The following is a 17,138-nucleotide window of genomic DNA, read 5'->3' as shown; positions in this document are numbered from 1 at the left end:
AGAAAAAACTTATTAGGAAAAGCCAATCACCCTGGAGTTGCTCAGCTTTCTATATCAACAAAAATACTGAACTAGAAAGAGGAGTCCCGAGATTAGTTATAAATTATAAACCATTAAATAATGTCTTAAAGTGGATAAGATATCCAATTCCTAACAAAAAATATCTGTTAAATAGGTTACATAATGCAAAAATATTATTCCAAATTTGATATGAAATCAGGATTCTGGCAAATTCAGATTAATGAAAAGGTGTTGACACCTAAATTTTGCTCAAATCATTCAGGGTTTTATCGTATAAAAAATTTTAGGGTTTAATTTTTAAACCACTAAACAAAAAATATTTTCTTTAAATTTGCATGGCATATAGACATTAGGTGCATCCGCATTAATAGGGCCTATTAGGACACCAAAAAAAAAAAACAAAAAACAAAAAAAAGATTTCCGGGCCGGGTTTGTCGGCCCATTCCTTTTTCCCCCTTTTTTCTTTTATTCCGCGCGGCCCATGTTTTCTCTTTTCTATTTTCGCGCGGGCCGGCCCATTTCCCACGGCCCGGCCCGCGCACCGTTCAACCTCCCCCCTCCCCAGTCAACATTTCTGAAGCGTACGGGGGGAGGAAGCAGAGACGGAAGAGAAGCCAGAAGCCAGAGGAAGCAGAGGAGCAGAAGCCAGAGGCGCGGGGCATGCCGGCGTGATCCGCGGGTCAGGCGATCGGCCGGCCGCAGCAGGCTGGCGGTGGCAGAGGCCATGCGCACCTGCTGGCCGGCCTTAAAGCCGAGAGACCGACCGACACCAAGGGGGTAGAACGGGGAGCAGGAGAGAACAGAAACCGGGAGAGAGAGAGAGAGAGTTCCACAGAGCGAGAGAGACAACCGAGGGAGAGATTCGAGGCCGAACGGGCTGCCGTCGACGACCGTCGCGCCTCAACCGCGGCCGGCGGAGCTCCGACGTTTCTCGCGGTAGGTCCCAGCCCCGAGTTTTCGTCGGGTTTTTGTTCGGTTTGATTCGGGGTCGATCTCCCGAGGATTTCGGCTCGGAGAGGTGCGGGACGACCGGACGAAGTCCGATATGTAGTCGTCCCCGTTCGCCGTCCCCGAGCTGGATAGGGAGCGCCACAAAGGCCGCCCCTCCTTCCCCTGTTTTTTTGGTCTGCTGGTCGGCGTCCCCTGTTCTTCGGGTTCACTGGCCGGAGCTCGCGGCCGTCCGGCTCGCGCGAGTTCCGGCCCGTGATACCACGCGCTTGATCCTGCCTATTGATGCGTCTTTCTATGTGAATCCCGGACACGTTTGAGCCCCGATCGAACCTGAAATCTCCCGTTTTCGTTGCGCGCTCCAACCGTTCGATGTTATGCTTGAATGAGATCTTTTTTTTTTTTCGTTTGTGCGTGATGCATTCCGGAGGCTGGGTGTCTCTCCCTTCACTTGTGATGTCTCGGGTGCGTCACCGAGCGTGTGGTAGAAGCTCAGCCCGTTGGTTTTCGGTCGGTCGAGTCGTTTCTGTTTTTGCCGACGAACGAGGAACGTCTGTTGGGCGCGAGCAGAGCCTCGCCGGGGCTTGGCCGGTGCGTGGTGGTCCGGTCCCTCGTCGGGGCTTGGTCAGTTCGGCCCAGTCGTCAGCTGGTGGCTCAGGTGGCGGAGGAGTCTCGCGGTCCGAGCGGCGGTTCGGGCGTGACCGCATGCGGTGTGGGTCAGCCTGTTCCTCGTCGGGGCTTGGCTGGTCCGCGGTCGGCCATCCCCTCGTCGGGGTCTGGGCAGTCCCGGCTGGTCGCCGGTCTTCGCGGCGGAGACGCCGATGTGACGCGTTGGCCGCCCCTCGTCGGGGCAGTGGCCGCGGGTAGAGAATCGCCGGTCGCCGGTCGTCGCGGTGGCCGTCCCTCGGCGGGGCAGTGACCGCGAATCAGATTGGCGGCCGTGAACCGGGTAGGGCAACACACGTCCGGGTCGGGTCGCGGGTCTGACCGGGTAGGGTTTTTATTTAATGTGTGGGCTCTAGTGTTTTATTAGGTCTTGGGCCTTTCGCGGGTGGGCCAAAATTCGAATTTGGGCTGAAGTGTTGTTAGTTTCTTTATTTTTAGTGGGCTTTGGGCCTTTATTTATTTATTTTTTTAAATGAAAAAAATTCGGGCCGGGTCCTTTTTCTTTCTTTTAATTTGCCAGACCGGGCTCAACGAATGAACCCGGTCCGGTCGTGGACTTGGGCCGGCGCGCCCGGGTCAGTCCTGATCCGGGTCGGATGTGGAGATCCGATCCGGATCCGTTTTATATTATTTTATTATTTTAATATAAAATTTTTTTTTTTAAAAAAAAATTTTAAATTTTTTTTTAAACATATATATTTTATCCGGGTCGGATGTGGAGATCCGACCCGGTCTGTTTTATGCTATTTTATTATTTTTTTTTTTAAAAAAAATCGAAAAATTTTAAAAAAAAATAATAATTTAAAATTTATAAATTTTTCAAAAAAAAAAAATTTCAAAAAAAAATTCAAAAAAATTTCGAAAAATCAGAAAATTTATTTTGACTTTGGAATTGGTTTTTCTGGCCCTATTGTGTGATTAGTGCCATATTCGATCGCACATTGCTTAGTTCATACACTTTGAATGGCGCGTTTAATTTAACCTCGCATGTAGTTGATTATGCACGTTAGGTTCACATAGTGGTTGTTGTTTCCCTTAGCTTGGTTAGGAATGAATTTTTAGTCTCCCAGTTAGTGTGAACACGTTAGGTGGTGAATTGAACAAGATTAGGTACCGAAAGGGCACTAATTAGTCAATTAGTGTAATCAAGTCCCCGTACCCATTGAATCTCTGGTTCGTAGAAGTAAAGCATTTCTCCCGTGCTTTACTTGGGTGTCTAATCGACCCACCAAAAATCGATTAGTGGCGACTCCTAGATGAAATTGATTTGCATGTTAACAACTTAAACTTAAGTCGCGAATTGGTATGGGCTTGGGAGAGCTCGAGCTAGGTTTAACTTAGTAATCCAATAGCCAAACCCCTTAGGCTGCGGGGGCCGGTTCGGGGAGGTCGCGACAAAATGATAGATATAAAACTGCTTTCACAGTTCCTTTTGGTTAATATGAATGGAATGTTATGCATTTTGGTTTAAAAAATGCCCCTTTTGAATTCCAAAGAATAATGAATGATATTTTTAATCCATATTCTGATTATGTCATAGTCTATATAGATGATGTTTTTATATTTTCAACAAACATAGACCAACATTTCAAACATATAAATCATTTTATCAATGTTGTAAAAAAGAATGGTTTAGTAGTTTCGCCTACTAAAATATCTCTTTTTAAAACAAAGATAAGGTTTCTAGGACATTATATCCATCTAGGGACTATTATACCCATCGAAAGATCAATAGCATTCTCAGAAAAATTTCTTGATGAAATCAGAGATAAAACCCAATTGCAAAGATTTCTTGGAAGTTTAAACTATCAATGTTATACCCCCCACGAAGGGTAGGAGTTCGAATCCCAGCGCTGGCGTTAGGGATTCTTAAGCGTGACGTCGTGGTAGTGGGTCCTGCGCTAGCGTCACCCCGGGTTTACCTCCTCGGCTGTCGGCCGTGCGGGGGGTTCCCGAGTTACCAAAAAAAAAAAAAACCCAATTGCAAAGATTTCTTGGAAGTTTAAACTATATTATTGATTTCTTTCCCCATATCAACATTATTTGCAAACCCCTTCACCAGAGACTTAAAAAAGATCCTTTACCTTGGACCCAAGTTCATACTGATATTGTAAAACAAATCAAACGTACTGTCAAAGAAATTTCTTGTTTACATCTTGCTGATCCTACTGCTTTCAAAATAGTAGAAACCGATGTTTTTTAAATTGGATATGGAGGAATTCTTAAACAATCAAAAGATAATAGAGATCAAATAGTTCAATTTGTCTCCAAGCATTGGAATGATTGCCAAAAGAATTACTCTACTATTAAAAAAAAAATTCTTGCTATTGTCTTATCTATTTCTAAATTTCAAGGGGACCTTTTGAATCAAAAGTTTTTATTAAGGATTGATTGTAAATCTGCTAAAGATGTTTTACAAAAGGATGTTCAGAATATTGCTTCTAAATAGATTTTTGCTAGATGGCAAGCTATTTTATCTGTCTTCGATTTTGATATTGAATTCATAATTGTTCTTTAAATTCTCTACCAGATTTTCTTACAAGGGAATTTTTACAGGGAAAATGCATCTTCCCAACAAACCAACCTGAAGAGACAAAGGCAAAGAAATTGCCAAAATCCCAGAGAAAAAATTAACCAATATCAGGACATGGCTTCAAGTAGTCCAACCTTCTGAACCATCTTTGAATATTACCACTATTTCTAACTTGGTAAAAAAGGAACCTGCTTCTCCATCCACAAATACCCCTTTTGATATCTCTAAAATATATCACGAAGAAGCATTACAACTTTTTCAAAAGGCCTTCAATAACCAACCACAACCTTCAATAGCCATGGTAAGTGCCAATCCTTCTCCCTCTCCTATAGCCAGTCAAAAGGCAATAGGAAAAATAATTCTAAAGGTTCTATGTCTCTGTAATAATAAAAAAACTCAAAGAGTTCTACAAAGGTTTGTATAATATCATATAATACTTCTAAAGTAAGGGTGATTATATATAAAAATCTTACTAAATAAAGAAATGATATATAAATAAAAATTAGTCTAAATAAAAAGATGAGTATTATAGCTTATATAAAGACCATAAGCGACATATAGAATTAGAAGTATAATTACTAAACAAACCATATAGGTGGTAAGGATAAGTAGAAATGAGAAGGGCAAAACGGTAAGAAGAAGTATAAAAGACAGACCAACCATAAGTGGTTCAACCTGCCATTTGTGGGGTATGTAAACTAAATTGTTTTAAAGTAAATTGCAATTAAGTAAAGTTTATTGATATATAAACAGTAGGGAAAAAACCACCAAAAACCCCAAATTTTGTCATCTGTGACACATTTACCCCGAACTTTTTTTTGTGACACCAAAAACCCCGAACTTTGCTTTTTGTGACACATTTACCCCAATGTATTTAGTCCATGGGCATTTTCGTCTTTTCTGCTTTTTCTTTTTTTTTTTTCCTTCCGGCGAGGGGGCCTCGCCGGCGTCGGCCTCGCCGGATTCGGCGAGGGGCCTCGCCGGCGTCGAGCGAGGGCGGCCCTTGCCAGATCCGGCGAGGGCAGCCTCGCCGGCGTCGGGCGAGGTTCGCCCTCGCCTGGGCCAGCGAGGGCGGCCCTCGCCCGACGCCGGCGAGGGCTGACCTCGCTCGAGTCGGGCGAGGGCGGCCCTCGCTCGCCCGGGCGAGGGCGACCCTCGCCGGCGTCGGGCGAGGTTCGCCCTCGCACGGGCGAGCGAGGGCCGCCCTCGCCCGACTCGAGCGAGGTCGACCCTCGCCGGCGTCGGGCGAGGGTCGACCTCGCTTTGAGTCGGGCGAGGCCTCCCGCGCCGGATCCGGCGAGGGCCGCCCTCGCTCGGCGCCGGCGAGGGTTGACCTCGTCGGATCGGGCGAGGCCGCCCTCGCTCGCCCGGGCGAGGCGGACCTCGCCCGGCGCCGGCGAGGGTCGCCCTCGCACGGGCGAGCGAGGCGGCCCTCGCCCGGCTCGAGCGAGGTCGACCCTCGCCCGACGCCGGCGAGGGTCGACCTCGCCGATCGGGCGAGGGCGGCCCTCGCCGGCGTCGAGCGAGGTTCGCCCTCGCCGGGCGAGCGAGGCGTCCTCGCCCGACTCGAGCGAGGTCGACCTCGCCGGCGTCGGGCGAGTCGACCTCGCTGAGTCGGCGAGGGCCGCCCTCGCTCGCCCGGGCGAGGCGACCCTCGCCGGCGTCGGGCGAGGTCCGCCTCGCTGGGCGAGCGAGGGCGGCCTCGCCCGACTCAGCGAGGTCGACCTCGCCGCCGCCGCGAGGTCGACCTCGCTGAGTCGGGCGAGGGACGCCCGCTCGCCCGAGCGAGGGCGAACCTCGCCCGACGCCGGCAAGGACCCCCCCTCGCCGGAAAGGAAAAAAAAAAGAAAAAGCAGAAAAGACGAAAATGCCCATGGACTAAATACATTGGGGTAAATGTGTCACAAAAAGCAAAGTTCGGGGTTTTTTGTGTCACAAAAAAAAGTTCGGAGTAAATGTGTCACAGATGGCAAAGTTTGGGGTTTTTGGTGGTTTTTTCCCTAAACAGTATCGAAAGATTACAATAGTATTGAAAGATTACAAATGCGGATACAAGAGCAAAAGTAAGTAAAACCCTTTGTATTCTCAGATCATGAGTAGGATCTGGAACATAAGGTGATACAGGGATACTATAAAACTTACTGAATATTCAAGAGGTATTGAAAGTTCTTGAGATGTATGACCTCTTATTTCTTCAAAAGAGAATCGAGGTGAAAGATGGAGAGATTAGAGGATTGAAATGAGAGGAGGAGAAATCGTCGGTAGAAAATTCGGTGTTCCCTTCCAATGGATGGAGTGGGATTATATAGGCCAATGGGTTACTGTAGAAAAGTTTCATGGGTAATACTATGGTGTACAGTAAAAGGTGAATAGTGACCTGGGGTGGACAAAATTATGAAAGCATATGGCAAAAGTCAAAAAGCATATGAAAAGTGGACAGAAGCCTTTCGGTGCCTTTGTCTTGTTCCTTCAAAATCTGGATAAAGATTCTGGAAGGTCTTCTTCTTCTTCTTCATCTTTCACTTCTCTCTATGGGATGCCTGGAATGCCATAATAGTCATCTTCATTTGAATTCCCGCTATGGTGAGACTATGAAGAGCTCGAGTTTTCTAGTTGAGAAAGGGCTTGTTTCAGCATTCCTGCTAGTTGTTGGTAAGACTTGGCAGATGTCAATTTTGACAAAACAAACCCTTTGTCATGGAGAAGTAGGGTGACATTATCAGAACTGATCGAGGTGGATCATCTAGAAATTAGCCATTCTGAAATGGCCTGTTCAGTAACTCTATCCCAGAATTTAAAACCATCCCACCATTTAACTTTGAATCTTCTGATTAAAATGGGGATGCTTGTTTCTGTGGCTTTTCTATAATCAAAACTCCAACCAAGTACCCGTGATACTACAAAATAATAGAAAAAGAGCATCAATTTAGAAAAAAATTTCTCATATGGAAGGGGAGTGAATTGGTTGGTAAATATTTCATAACTGGTTTGGATTTTAGGATGAAGGATTTCTTCAATGGGTCCAAAATGGTCCCACCATCTGATAAACCAGCAAGGAACTTGTTGAATATCAAAATTTTCGAAGAAGAATAGCCAAGTATGGGAGTTGTTGGCATTCTTTCTCCAAAATGTATTATACCAAGTTTGTTGGTAATCAAAATAAGAATAAGAGGATCTATAAGGTACGGGTTCAGTCATTTTGGTATCAAATTTCTTCAAGGTTATAGGATCCGGTTTCCATTGGGAATGGTGGATGACCCTGCGGATCCTTGCAGTGGAATAATTTATATGATTATTATCAGAAAAATGTCTGAAAGTGACAGATTTAGTTTTTGCCAAGATTTTCTCATAAAATTCTATTGTTTTATAAGGATCATAAGGAGTGTAATTAAACTTATCAGAAAACATGTTCTTTGCAAATATATTTGGATTTTCATGATAAAATTCATTTTCAACACTACATATATTTTGGAATATTGTTTTTGCAAAGAATTTTGATTTTGGAGGGGTTGCTTGAGTTGGCTGCATAACCACCTCGCTAGAAATTCTTTGCAAAAACAATATATGTGATTATATATATATATATGGACAGAAAAAATCATGGAGGAATTCGTAAGGTTTGCGTCTATATATATGGAAGTCATTACTCCATTTCATTGAAAATTGAAACGTAATTTGCCAATTTAGAATCTACTTCAAAATAAATAAATAAAATTAAGTAATATGGGTCAGTTCGTTGGTCCGGCCAGTTCGATCTAGCTCCTAGGTTGGATCGGACCGATGCACATCCCTAGTCGATGGTCTCTCTCTTTCTTTTTGTAGTTTAAATATGTTTCTTATATACAAATTTTTTAGAAAAATTTAGAAGCTACATAAGATACCATGCCGGAGCCACGTCACCACTTAACGACAACTTAACATTCACATTCTTCTTTTAAAGGAAATAACTTTGAAAAGAAAAGGCTTTAATTTGGGGATCGCATTGGCAAATAATAATAATAATATAATATTGAACAAATTGAAAATTTAGGAACAAGTGGTGCCATCTTGATAGGAAAGTTACTAAACACACGAAAATTACTAGTAATTGTATTAATACGCGGTTAATAACTTTTTCATATAAATATAATGTTGATTATGTCTTGAATTCTGTTTTGAGTATTTAACCCCAATTAAGAAGGAAAAAAACGGAGGTTTAGCGTCGGCTTGGGCCGTGCCCAACACAAATCCTTCACGAGGGGCGGGGGTGTGGTATGGAGCAGAATAAAATAGTGTTTTTCACAAGTTATTAGATTTGAAGCAGAGACAAAAAAGAGTCTTAAGATTTGTCGAGCTACATTTTGTAATCATTGAATTTTCATAGTGGATTTTGCTTCTCTTTTCCCCATGATTTTTCCCACAAGAATTTTTCATGTAAATTTGTGTTTTCTTTTATTCTTTTCAGTTTTTGTTTTGTTACAGTTTCCACATATAGTTAGCAATTTTTACTAACTAGTCTGCTAAGCTGGGAAATTAGGGACTAAGTAGTGATTTTGGATCTCTAGTTTTTGAGCTTGGGGCATGGATCGCCTTCTTTCTTTCTTTTCTTTTCCCTTAACACGGAATCGATTGACTTCCAACGCGAATTAGTTGATCGATTTCTTGTTTTAGAGAAACAATAACATCAAATTCCACCCCCTTCATACAGCATACGTTAGAGAGGTTAGGAACTCAAAGTAACACCCAATTAAGATTAATGGGAAAGTTAGGAAATAAGCATGTTTAACGGCAGATGAATTGGTCACAGAGATCTTTGTGTGAAAAAGAGCTTCCTCGTTTACAATTCCACTTTTAGGTCGTGCGACACGCGAGAGAAATGATCGGATCTAAGAGGAAAGGTAGAGAAACGCCACAAAATTCTCATTCTCAAACCAATCCTCAGACCCACCTCAAAGGCGTGCCCAAAACTAACCACCAAGAACTCACGAAAATGCATCGTGCGTTGCCATGTTTCAGATGTGTGAAGGAGTCCAAGGTCTTATTGGCTCGTGCCCCCACGAAAATGGACGATGCGACGCAGGTTCTTCGAGCTTAGACTTTGAAAAAATGAAGGTGGTGGTGGAGATTTTGACAGGAATCCTGTTCTCCGCCGATGTGCCCGATGACGGTACGGTGGCAGATCTCAAGCAGGAGATCGGGGCCCAGCAGAAGCTCCCTCGCGACCGTCTGATCCTGTTGCTCCGCAACTGTGATCGGAGCGATCCGATCAAGGATGATGAAGACGGGGCTCGTCTCGCTGACGTGGGGATCCAGGACGGCTCCCACATCTACCTCTTCTTCAAGCCCGTCGACCCTGAAGATTCCGATCAACCCCCACCTCCGGCTGTCGCCGGCGATAGCGCTGGTGCTTCTCCAGAGGACCAGACGGTCGTTCATAGTACTCAAACTTGAATTGGTGTCTTTCCTTTTGTCTTTTATATTTTGAAAAATCATCTTCTTTCACAAGCACTGTAGTCGCCTTAGTTTCGGTGTATTAATTTTACAGATTATACGACTAAGTAGGTGCTACAACTAGCATGACATCAGATTCTGCTTTCATTGATCTAACAAGAATGAGGCAAGATTCACACTATCTTTGTTGTTCTAAATTTTATCTCGGGATAACATAAATTCGCTTACAAAACAGCTTGTGTAAATAGAGTGATTAACAAACGTATCGTCCGCGACTTTTCTCATTCGATCAAATTATTACAATGTAACTTTACAATGTGAAGCTTCGATGTCATTAATTTCATCTAAAGATCAAAACCAAGTGAATGGACCCTAAATTAGGAAATTCTATATTAACATTCATTTCAAAAGAGATAAAGCTTTTAAAGAGCATCAATTATACACTCACATTTATGGCGCAAGAAAAACTCACTAAATCCGGCTTTCAGATTTTATTTTCATGCCCATATTTCGCAAATCTTCACTCCATCCCGTGGTCGGGAAAGCGAGTGTTGGAGAAAATTAGGGATTCTCTAACGGTGAGAATGAAACATCTTCTTACGAAGAGTCCTCGAGCTGAAGTGAGAAAATCTCCAATTTACATGGTAGAGCTTTTCTCAATTGATAAGCTTGTTAATTAGATTTCTGAGATTAGTCTGTAAAAGTGATTTGCATGTAAATGTAAAAGAAGTAATTAAACAATAGTTTATGAATGACCCTTAAAAGAAGGGCATTGCTAACATGTAAAAGAAAACAGAAAACCGACGCGTATGCATGCCTACATCAATGCACAAAGAACAACTTATTTTGCCTATTGATACTCCTAGCCAGATAAATACAACCGTTGATTGGATTTTTGTAGACCTCTAAATGATAGGAACTCCTTGGTTGTCGGGGCTCAAAGGGAACCGCGCGTCACGGTGCCTCTGAATACATAGAGCGTCTCGCCGTTCTCCACACCGTGCCAGCGCAGGCTGCAATCGCAGCGCATTAGCCTCTGTTTGTGTATGAAGATATAGTCATCCGCGGGAAGAATCTTGCGGCTCAGCAACATCTGCCTCAAGTCACCCACAGTGCAGGTGTCCTTCATTTCCAAAGGAATTGTGGCTGCATTGAGCAGGCTCGACGAAGTCTGAACCACAATGCCGAGCCTCCTACTAGGAGGCTCATGTCTTTGCCTGCTGATGTTCTTAAGGAAGACCACTATTTCCGAGGACTCCCCAACACCGTACTCGGTCAGAGACCGGAAATCGTCCTCTAATTCTGTCCCGGAGAAGAAGAGTGACATCCTGGGAATTGGCGTGCCCTCCAGGATGTGTATCTTCTCCTTGAGGCTGTGGACCGTCTCGGTCTGATCGACTTGCACGTTGATTTTCCTTGTGGGGAACTTCACGACGACCTGCATTTTGCTATAGCCGTTAGATGGAGGATAATCGGTGGCTTCAATGGTGAGGTGGATTTTGGTGCCTTCGGTGATTATCGGGTAGTCATCCATGTCCAGGCCGTCTACTAATTCCAAGCCATACACGGCTAGAGTTTGTGAGGATATCGGGATACCGAGAAACTGTTCTAGTCTCTGCTTGATTTCTAGGACGGTTTCTTGGCGGGTGATTTCGGTCGGCAGTTCGTGCCCTGACACAACGATGATCACCTTCATTGTGGCAGAGTTTCAGCGACAACCTTTGTTCATTGATAGCCCAGTTGTCTTGGGTCGATGAGAGGGACCGTTCGTTCAGTGTGTGTTATAAACTGAAAACTCATGAGATGAAGAATGACATAAGGAGGGTAGTCTCATGCTAACAGAATGGAAGTCACTTAATGCATGCTCTTAAACATGTAAATTCGACCCTCGCGATATTATAGAACTTCAATTTTGTGCTCCCGGACTTCTGTTCTTCTAATTTAGTTCAATGTACGTCAACCTTAACATGTCAACATAATAAGAACAAAAGATGTCCCTAAATGCACCAGCTCATTATAAAAGGGAAAATTACCAAAACAATTATAAATCTATTGCACTTATGCCAATTCCATTTTAAACCTCTCGATTTAACCAATTTAGTCCTAAACCTTTTGACAATTTACCAATGTAGGCCAAATTAGTCGGAAATCGTTGACGTGGACGCCGGTCGTTCAGCATAAAATGGTCAACTGACGTGGATAAATTTTACAATTTTTTATATTTATATTTATATATATTTTTCATTCTTTCTCCACCGGTCGCCGGGCCTCAACGATGGCTGATGACCGGCGAGAGTCACCTTGCCAGAGGCCAGCAAGGGCCGGCCTTGCCTACTTCGAGCGAGGCTCAGGCGACCTTGCCGACCTCGCCAGTTTCGGGCAAAGCTCGACCTCGCCGAATCGGCCCTCATTGGAGTTGGCGAGGGTGAGCCTTGCTTGAGGCCAAGGAGGGTAACCTTGCCTGAGACCGGTGAGGGCGACCCTCCCTGGTCATCACCTGTGGCTAGTCACCGGCCATCGCTGAGACCCGTCGACCGACGAAGGCAAAAGGAAATAAAAAAAAGAAAGCAAAGAAAAGAAAAGAAAAGAAAAATAAAATAAAAAATTACAAAGTTTGTCCACGTCCACATTGGACGTGTCATGTTGGATGCCTAGCGTCCATATCATCGATTTCCAGTCAAAATTGGCTGGATGGACTACGTTGGCAAAATATTAAAAGGTTTATGACTTAATTATAATGCGTATACATAATCTGGAAATCGGCATCTTGTTGAAGCACAAAAATTTGCACTTCCAAATGTTAGTTTTGTGTTGGTTCAACTCATTTTGGTTGTCTTTTTTTTTTTTTTTTGGTTAAAACATTTTGGTTGTCTTCATACGGCTATAGTGTAAAGAAAATCGAACCTAGGTGTGCATTGCCAACTAACAACATCATAGTTACTGAATAAGGAATTTGTGGCATGTGATGATATCAAATCTAGTGATAAGTCGAGATTATTTTACTTGACAAATCCGCTCTTATGGAACGAGTGTGTGCTTAACCCTGTTAACGAATGCTCTGTTGATCCTCATTGCTTCTAGATTTGACTTTGTTTTGTAGTATTCTGGGCTCCGCTCTACTTTGATTTGCTTTGCTATGAAGTTTATATACTTCTCATGTATTCTTTAGAGCAATGAATATAATTTTCTTTTGAAAAAAAATAAATCTTAACGCGTTGCACACCATATTCTAAAATAGGATCTATCACTCTATTTATCACCACTAACATCATAACAATCTCAACACGCTGGTCATCCCTTCTGCCAATTTTTCTATAAAAATAACATTTTGTAATATATAAAAATTACCCAATTAGTTCTAAATTTAATGTACAGATACTAATTCAATCTTAAACTTTTCAATTTTATCAATTTAGTCTTAAACCTTTGTGCGAAATTCAAATGCAGTGCTTTCAATCAATTTTCGTCCGAAATCGCTACTGGCCGTCCTATGTGTCACATTACTATGTTAGCAATTTCCAGAGAAAATTGAATGGAAGGAGTATATTGGAACTTCGCTCAAAGGTTTATGACTAAATTAACAAAATTAAAAAATTTTGGGAATCGAATTGGTATCCGAGTAATAAGTTTAAGATTGATTTTTGATTTCTAAATTTTTTTAATTATTTTTTGGTCAAATACCGGGATCCATAGTAAAACGTGTGCTTTTCCCAACATATTTAATTTTTGTTTTTAATTCATGAGTGGAGGAGGCCCACCAATACAAAACTAGGTGAATCTTATCCTTATCGTTAAGATCACCGACGGTGGACTTCAAGCGCCGGCGACCGACGGCAATCTCAGAATCCTATCGTAGGTTATTTAACTTCTTACGTTCTCGATTGACCAAAAAGAAAAAAACCTTAAATTCTCCATTGATCGATCGCCAAAATCTCACTGTCTTGCTTTTGCACTTATCCCGATCATTTTGCGAATGTATCCGACCATAAACTCCAGCGAAGCTTCTCGAATGTTCTACGTAGGACATTGGAAAAACCGAGAAACATTAATGGACAGATGTGTCCGCCGTGGAATTCAATCCATCCCGCTAAATCTGGTCGTTCCCGTACAAAACGGTGGCGAAATCTATCGGGATTGAACAATTTCTTGCAAAGCGATCCATGCCCAAGAAGCCAAGAAGCCAACCACGTCGGCAGGCCTTTGCTTGCTTTTCGTTTTCCATTTCGGGTTGTTTTTTGGGCAAACTAAACAGTGATCTTTGCTTTGTCAATCAATGCTAATCCAGATTCTGAACTAAACCCCACCACTTGATCCCCTACTTCATTGCCTTTCGCTGCCACCCACCAGATCAGCGCCCGAGTTCGATGGATGGCCATACCGGATACGCTCGAGAGAGGTCATCCACATCGCCACCACTGTATCAGTTTTGAAGCTCACATGCGGCCACATGGCGCTCCCCCAGAGAAGTGAGGAGCAACGTTGATAAGAACCAAGCCAACACTGGCCCCAAAAGCGTTCCAACTCAACGCACCTCGCATCACGTCGCATGTCTTGGCAAAAGCAAAAAGTGTTCTCTAGGAAGTGATGGATAACCGAAGTCGCCACCTTAGAATGCCTTGAGCATTGGCTATCTCGATTTGCTTCGGTGGAAGTAGCTTCGATCCGGTGTCAGCTAGATGGGTTTGGCGTTTTTTGATCTCGGCTGATCACGCGTTGGACCCGGAGGTGGGGATTCGCCGTGAGGTTCGTTGATTGCTCTGGAGTTTGGAAAGAGTTAGTCCTGTTCTGGTTAGAGCAGGTGGAGGACAAAGGAGGGAATTATCAAGTATGGATCCTGTATGTGACTTCTGTGGTGTAGTGAGGGCTGTGGTGTACTGCAAATCGGACTCGGCCCGCCTTTGTCTGCAGTGCGACGGATGCGTCCACTCTGCTAATTCGCTCTCCCGTCGTCATGCGCGCTCTTTGCTGTGTGACAAGTGCTGTTCGCAGCATGCCACGGTTCGATGTATGGACGAGAAACTGTCGCTGTGTCAAGGCTGTGATTGGAGTGGCAATGGGTGCTCCGGGCCTGGACACCGCCGCCTGGTGCTGAACTGCTACACGGGTTGTCCTACGTTGTCCGAGTTCGCGAGTATATGGTCCTCGGTTCTTGATCCGCCTTGTTCAAGTGATTTGGATGGCAGGTGGGGGCCGCTGAGCGCTCTGCCAATGGATGGCAACGGCATGAGCAACTTGTTGGAGGATAGGGACTGCGAGGGCTCATATGGGACGGCGATGGGCAAGCGAAATGAGTTTGGGCCTTGGATGGGGCCGACTGCATTGTTGACACCTAATGCAAACTATACCCAATTGTGCAAAGATCAAGCACCTTTCACTGCTCAGGAACTTAATTTGCCCAAGGTAATGCTTCTTTTGTCGTCTCTTATTTCATTGAGGAGAGAGTCGATTTGGCTGAAAAGAAGGGGTGCGAGCAAAATATTTACTGCAGAATCTGTTGATGAACATCCAGACTAACCCTTTTATGTGCTCAGTCCAAATTCAAGAAAGTCGATTTAGTCTGAATTGAGTCCCTTATTGCACAAATTTCAGGTGCCCTTTGGTTGTTCCAGTTCCAAAAATCTTGGGTTTCATGGGAGCAGCGATCTTTGCCAGAGTCTCGCCATGGAAAACATCCCCCGTCATGGACTTGGTGATGAGATTTTGGGCTATCAACCTAGTCAAAACAGGTTTCTTTTTGAAGATGGAGATATGGAGTGCCTTTTGATGGAGAAAAATCTGTCTGCTACCGAGTCAAATGGACCTGTTGAGAATGCCATGGAGGTCAGCTAGCATTGATCTACAAATAACATGAAAGATATCACACACCCATTTCTCAAACTAAGCATGACAAGTTCCAGTAGTTGTATTGCATTTTGTCAGTTGCGGATGAAAACTTTCTGCTGAGCTTTCTCCATGTTCTTTTGTTTTCATCTCTGCTTGTTTCCGGTACTCGAGACCAGTACCTTTTGATCTATACTCACAGTCACCTTTACTGTTTCTTCAGGCATCATCCTCGGCACAACAGGACTCGGTATCTTTTCATTCCTCTTACGTGGGCAGTTCAGTTAACGGGGTGCAGTCTATGAAGGGAGGCGCTAATTGCCTGCTTATGAGTCCTGGGTGTAAAAGAAATTTAAATTTTGGATATCCTACTGGCCCGGTTCATTCAAGCATATCGCTATCCTTGTCGAATATCACCGGGGAAAGTAGTGCAGCTGATTACCAAGACTGTGGACTGTCACCGGTATTTCTAACTGGTGAATCGCCATGGGAATCAAACCTAGAGGCTAGTTGTCCGCAGGCAAGAGATAAAGCTAAGATGAGATACAATGAAAAGAAGAAAACAAGAACGTACGTTTCTCAACTCTTAAAACATTAAAAATACGTTCTTTTTATGCTTGAAAATGGGAAATGCACAATCGTAAAAAGCTATCCAATAGCTTCAATAATGGCTGTTCCTTCACACCAATACTAGTACAGATTTTTGGTTTCTAGATGTTAATAGATCTGCACTTCTGTCATCTGCAGGTTTGGAAAACAAATAAGATATGCCTCTCGGAAAGCCAGAGCAGACACGAGAAAACGTGTGAAAGGTAGATTTGTAAAAGCGGGGGAAGCACATGATTATGACCCTCTCGGGACAAGGGACTTCTGATCCGCATCACAAAATTTATCCTTGAAAGACAAGTTCAGACAGAATAAGGTAACGCTCCCGGTCACTATGAAAGACAACTTTTTGACATTCACATTCTAATGATCAATTACTGATGATAACGATGTATTTACATGATTCACATATATACTCTATTTGGATGTCATGACTTGTGCTGTGATTATTCTTGCGTAGATAGTAGATAGTAGGGAAAAAACCACCAAAAATCCCAAACTTTGCCTCCCGTGACACATTTACCCCGAACTTTTTTTTGTGACACCAAAAACCCCAAACTTTGCTATTTGTGACACATTTACCCCAATATACTGTAGCCTAGGGTATTTTAGTCTTTTTTCCCTTTTTCTACTTTTTTTCTTTTTTCCGGCGAGGCTGCCTTCGCCGGCGAGGGCTGCCCTCGCCGGCGTTGGGCGAAGGCAGCCCCCGCCTCGCCGGCGTCGGGCGAAGGACCCTCGCCCGCCCGGGCGAGGGCTGCCCGCCGGCGTCGGGCGAGGGCTTCCCTCGCCCCGCCCGGCGAGGGCGGCCCTCGCGAGATCCGGGAGGGCGACCCTCGCTCGGCGCCGGCGAGGGTCGCCCTCGCTTGGGTGGGGCGAGGGAAGCCCTCGCCCGACGCCGGCGGGCAGCCCTCCCCCGCCCGGGCGAGGGCGACCTTCACCTCGCTGGGCGGGCGAGGGTCCCTCGCCCTCGCCGGAAAAAAAAAAAAAAAAAAAGAAAAAAATAGAAAAAGGGAAAAGACTAAAATACCCTAGGCTACAGTATATTGGGGTAAATGTGTCACAAATAGCAAAGTTTGGGGTTTTTGGTGTCACAAAAAAAAATTCAGGGTAAATG

General features: G+C 44.2%; 3 protein-coding genes across 3 annotated transcripts; 2 read left to right on the top strand and 1 right to left on the bottom strand.

Moving 5' to 3' along the window:
* Positions 1–9,035: 9,035 nt before the first annotated feature.
* On the top strand, positions 9,036–9,732 carry LOC130134738 (uncharacterized). Its single transcript, XM_056302391.1, has one exon. The coding sequence runs from the start codon at positions 9,155–9,157 to the stop codon at positions 9,596–9,598; it is 444 nt and encodes a 147-aa protein (XP_056158366.1). The 5' UTR covers positions 9,036–9,154; the 3' UTR covers positions 9,599–9,732.
* Positions 9,733–10,288: 556 nt separating this feature from the next.
* On the bottom strand, positions 10,289–11,400 carry LOC115682264 (uncharacterized). Its single transcript, XM_030606433.2, has one exon. It carries the CDS (start codon positions 11,292–11,294, stop codon positions 10,536–10,538), a length of 759 nt encoding a protein of 252 aa, XP_030462293.1. The 5' UTR covers positions 11,295–11,400; the 3' UTR covers positions 10,289–10,535.
* A 2,651-nt stretch (positions 11,401–14,051) lies between these two features.
* Positions 14,052–16,336, top strand: LOC115682309 (putative zinc finger protein CONSTANS-LIKE 11). Its single transcript, XM_030606495.2, has 4 exons — positions 14,052–14,998; positions 15,188–15,418; positions 15,642–15,988; positions 16,166–16,336. Exons 1-4 carry the CDS (start codon positions 14,426–14,428, stop codon positions 16,290–16,292), a joined length of 1,278 nt encoding a protein of 425 aa, XP_030462355.1. The 5' UTR covers positions 14,052–14,425; the 3' UTR covers positions 16,293–16,336.
* The last annotated feature ends 802 nt before the right edge of the window (positions 16,337–17,138 follow it).

The sequence above is a fragment of the Syzygium oleosum genome, unplaced genomic scaffold (genome assembly GCF_021117445.2).
Source record: "Syzygium oleosum isolate NSW1041296 unplaced genomic scaffold, Sole_v2.1 Sole_v2.23, whole genome shotgun sequence".
In the NCBI taxonomy this organism is placed as follows: domain Eukaryota; kingdom Viridiplantae; phylum Streptophyta; class Magnoliopsida; order Myrtales; family Myrtaceae; genus Syzygium; species Syzygium oleosum.
This window is presented reverse-complemented; position numbering and strand designations above follow the sequence as displayed.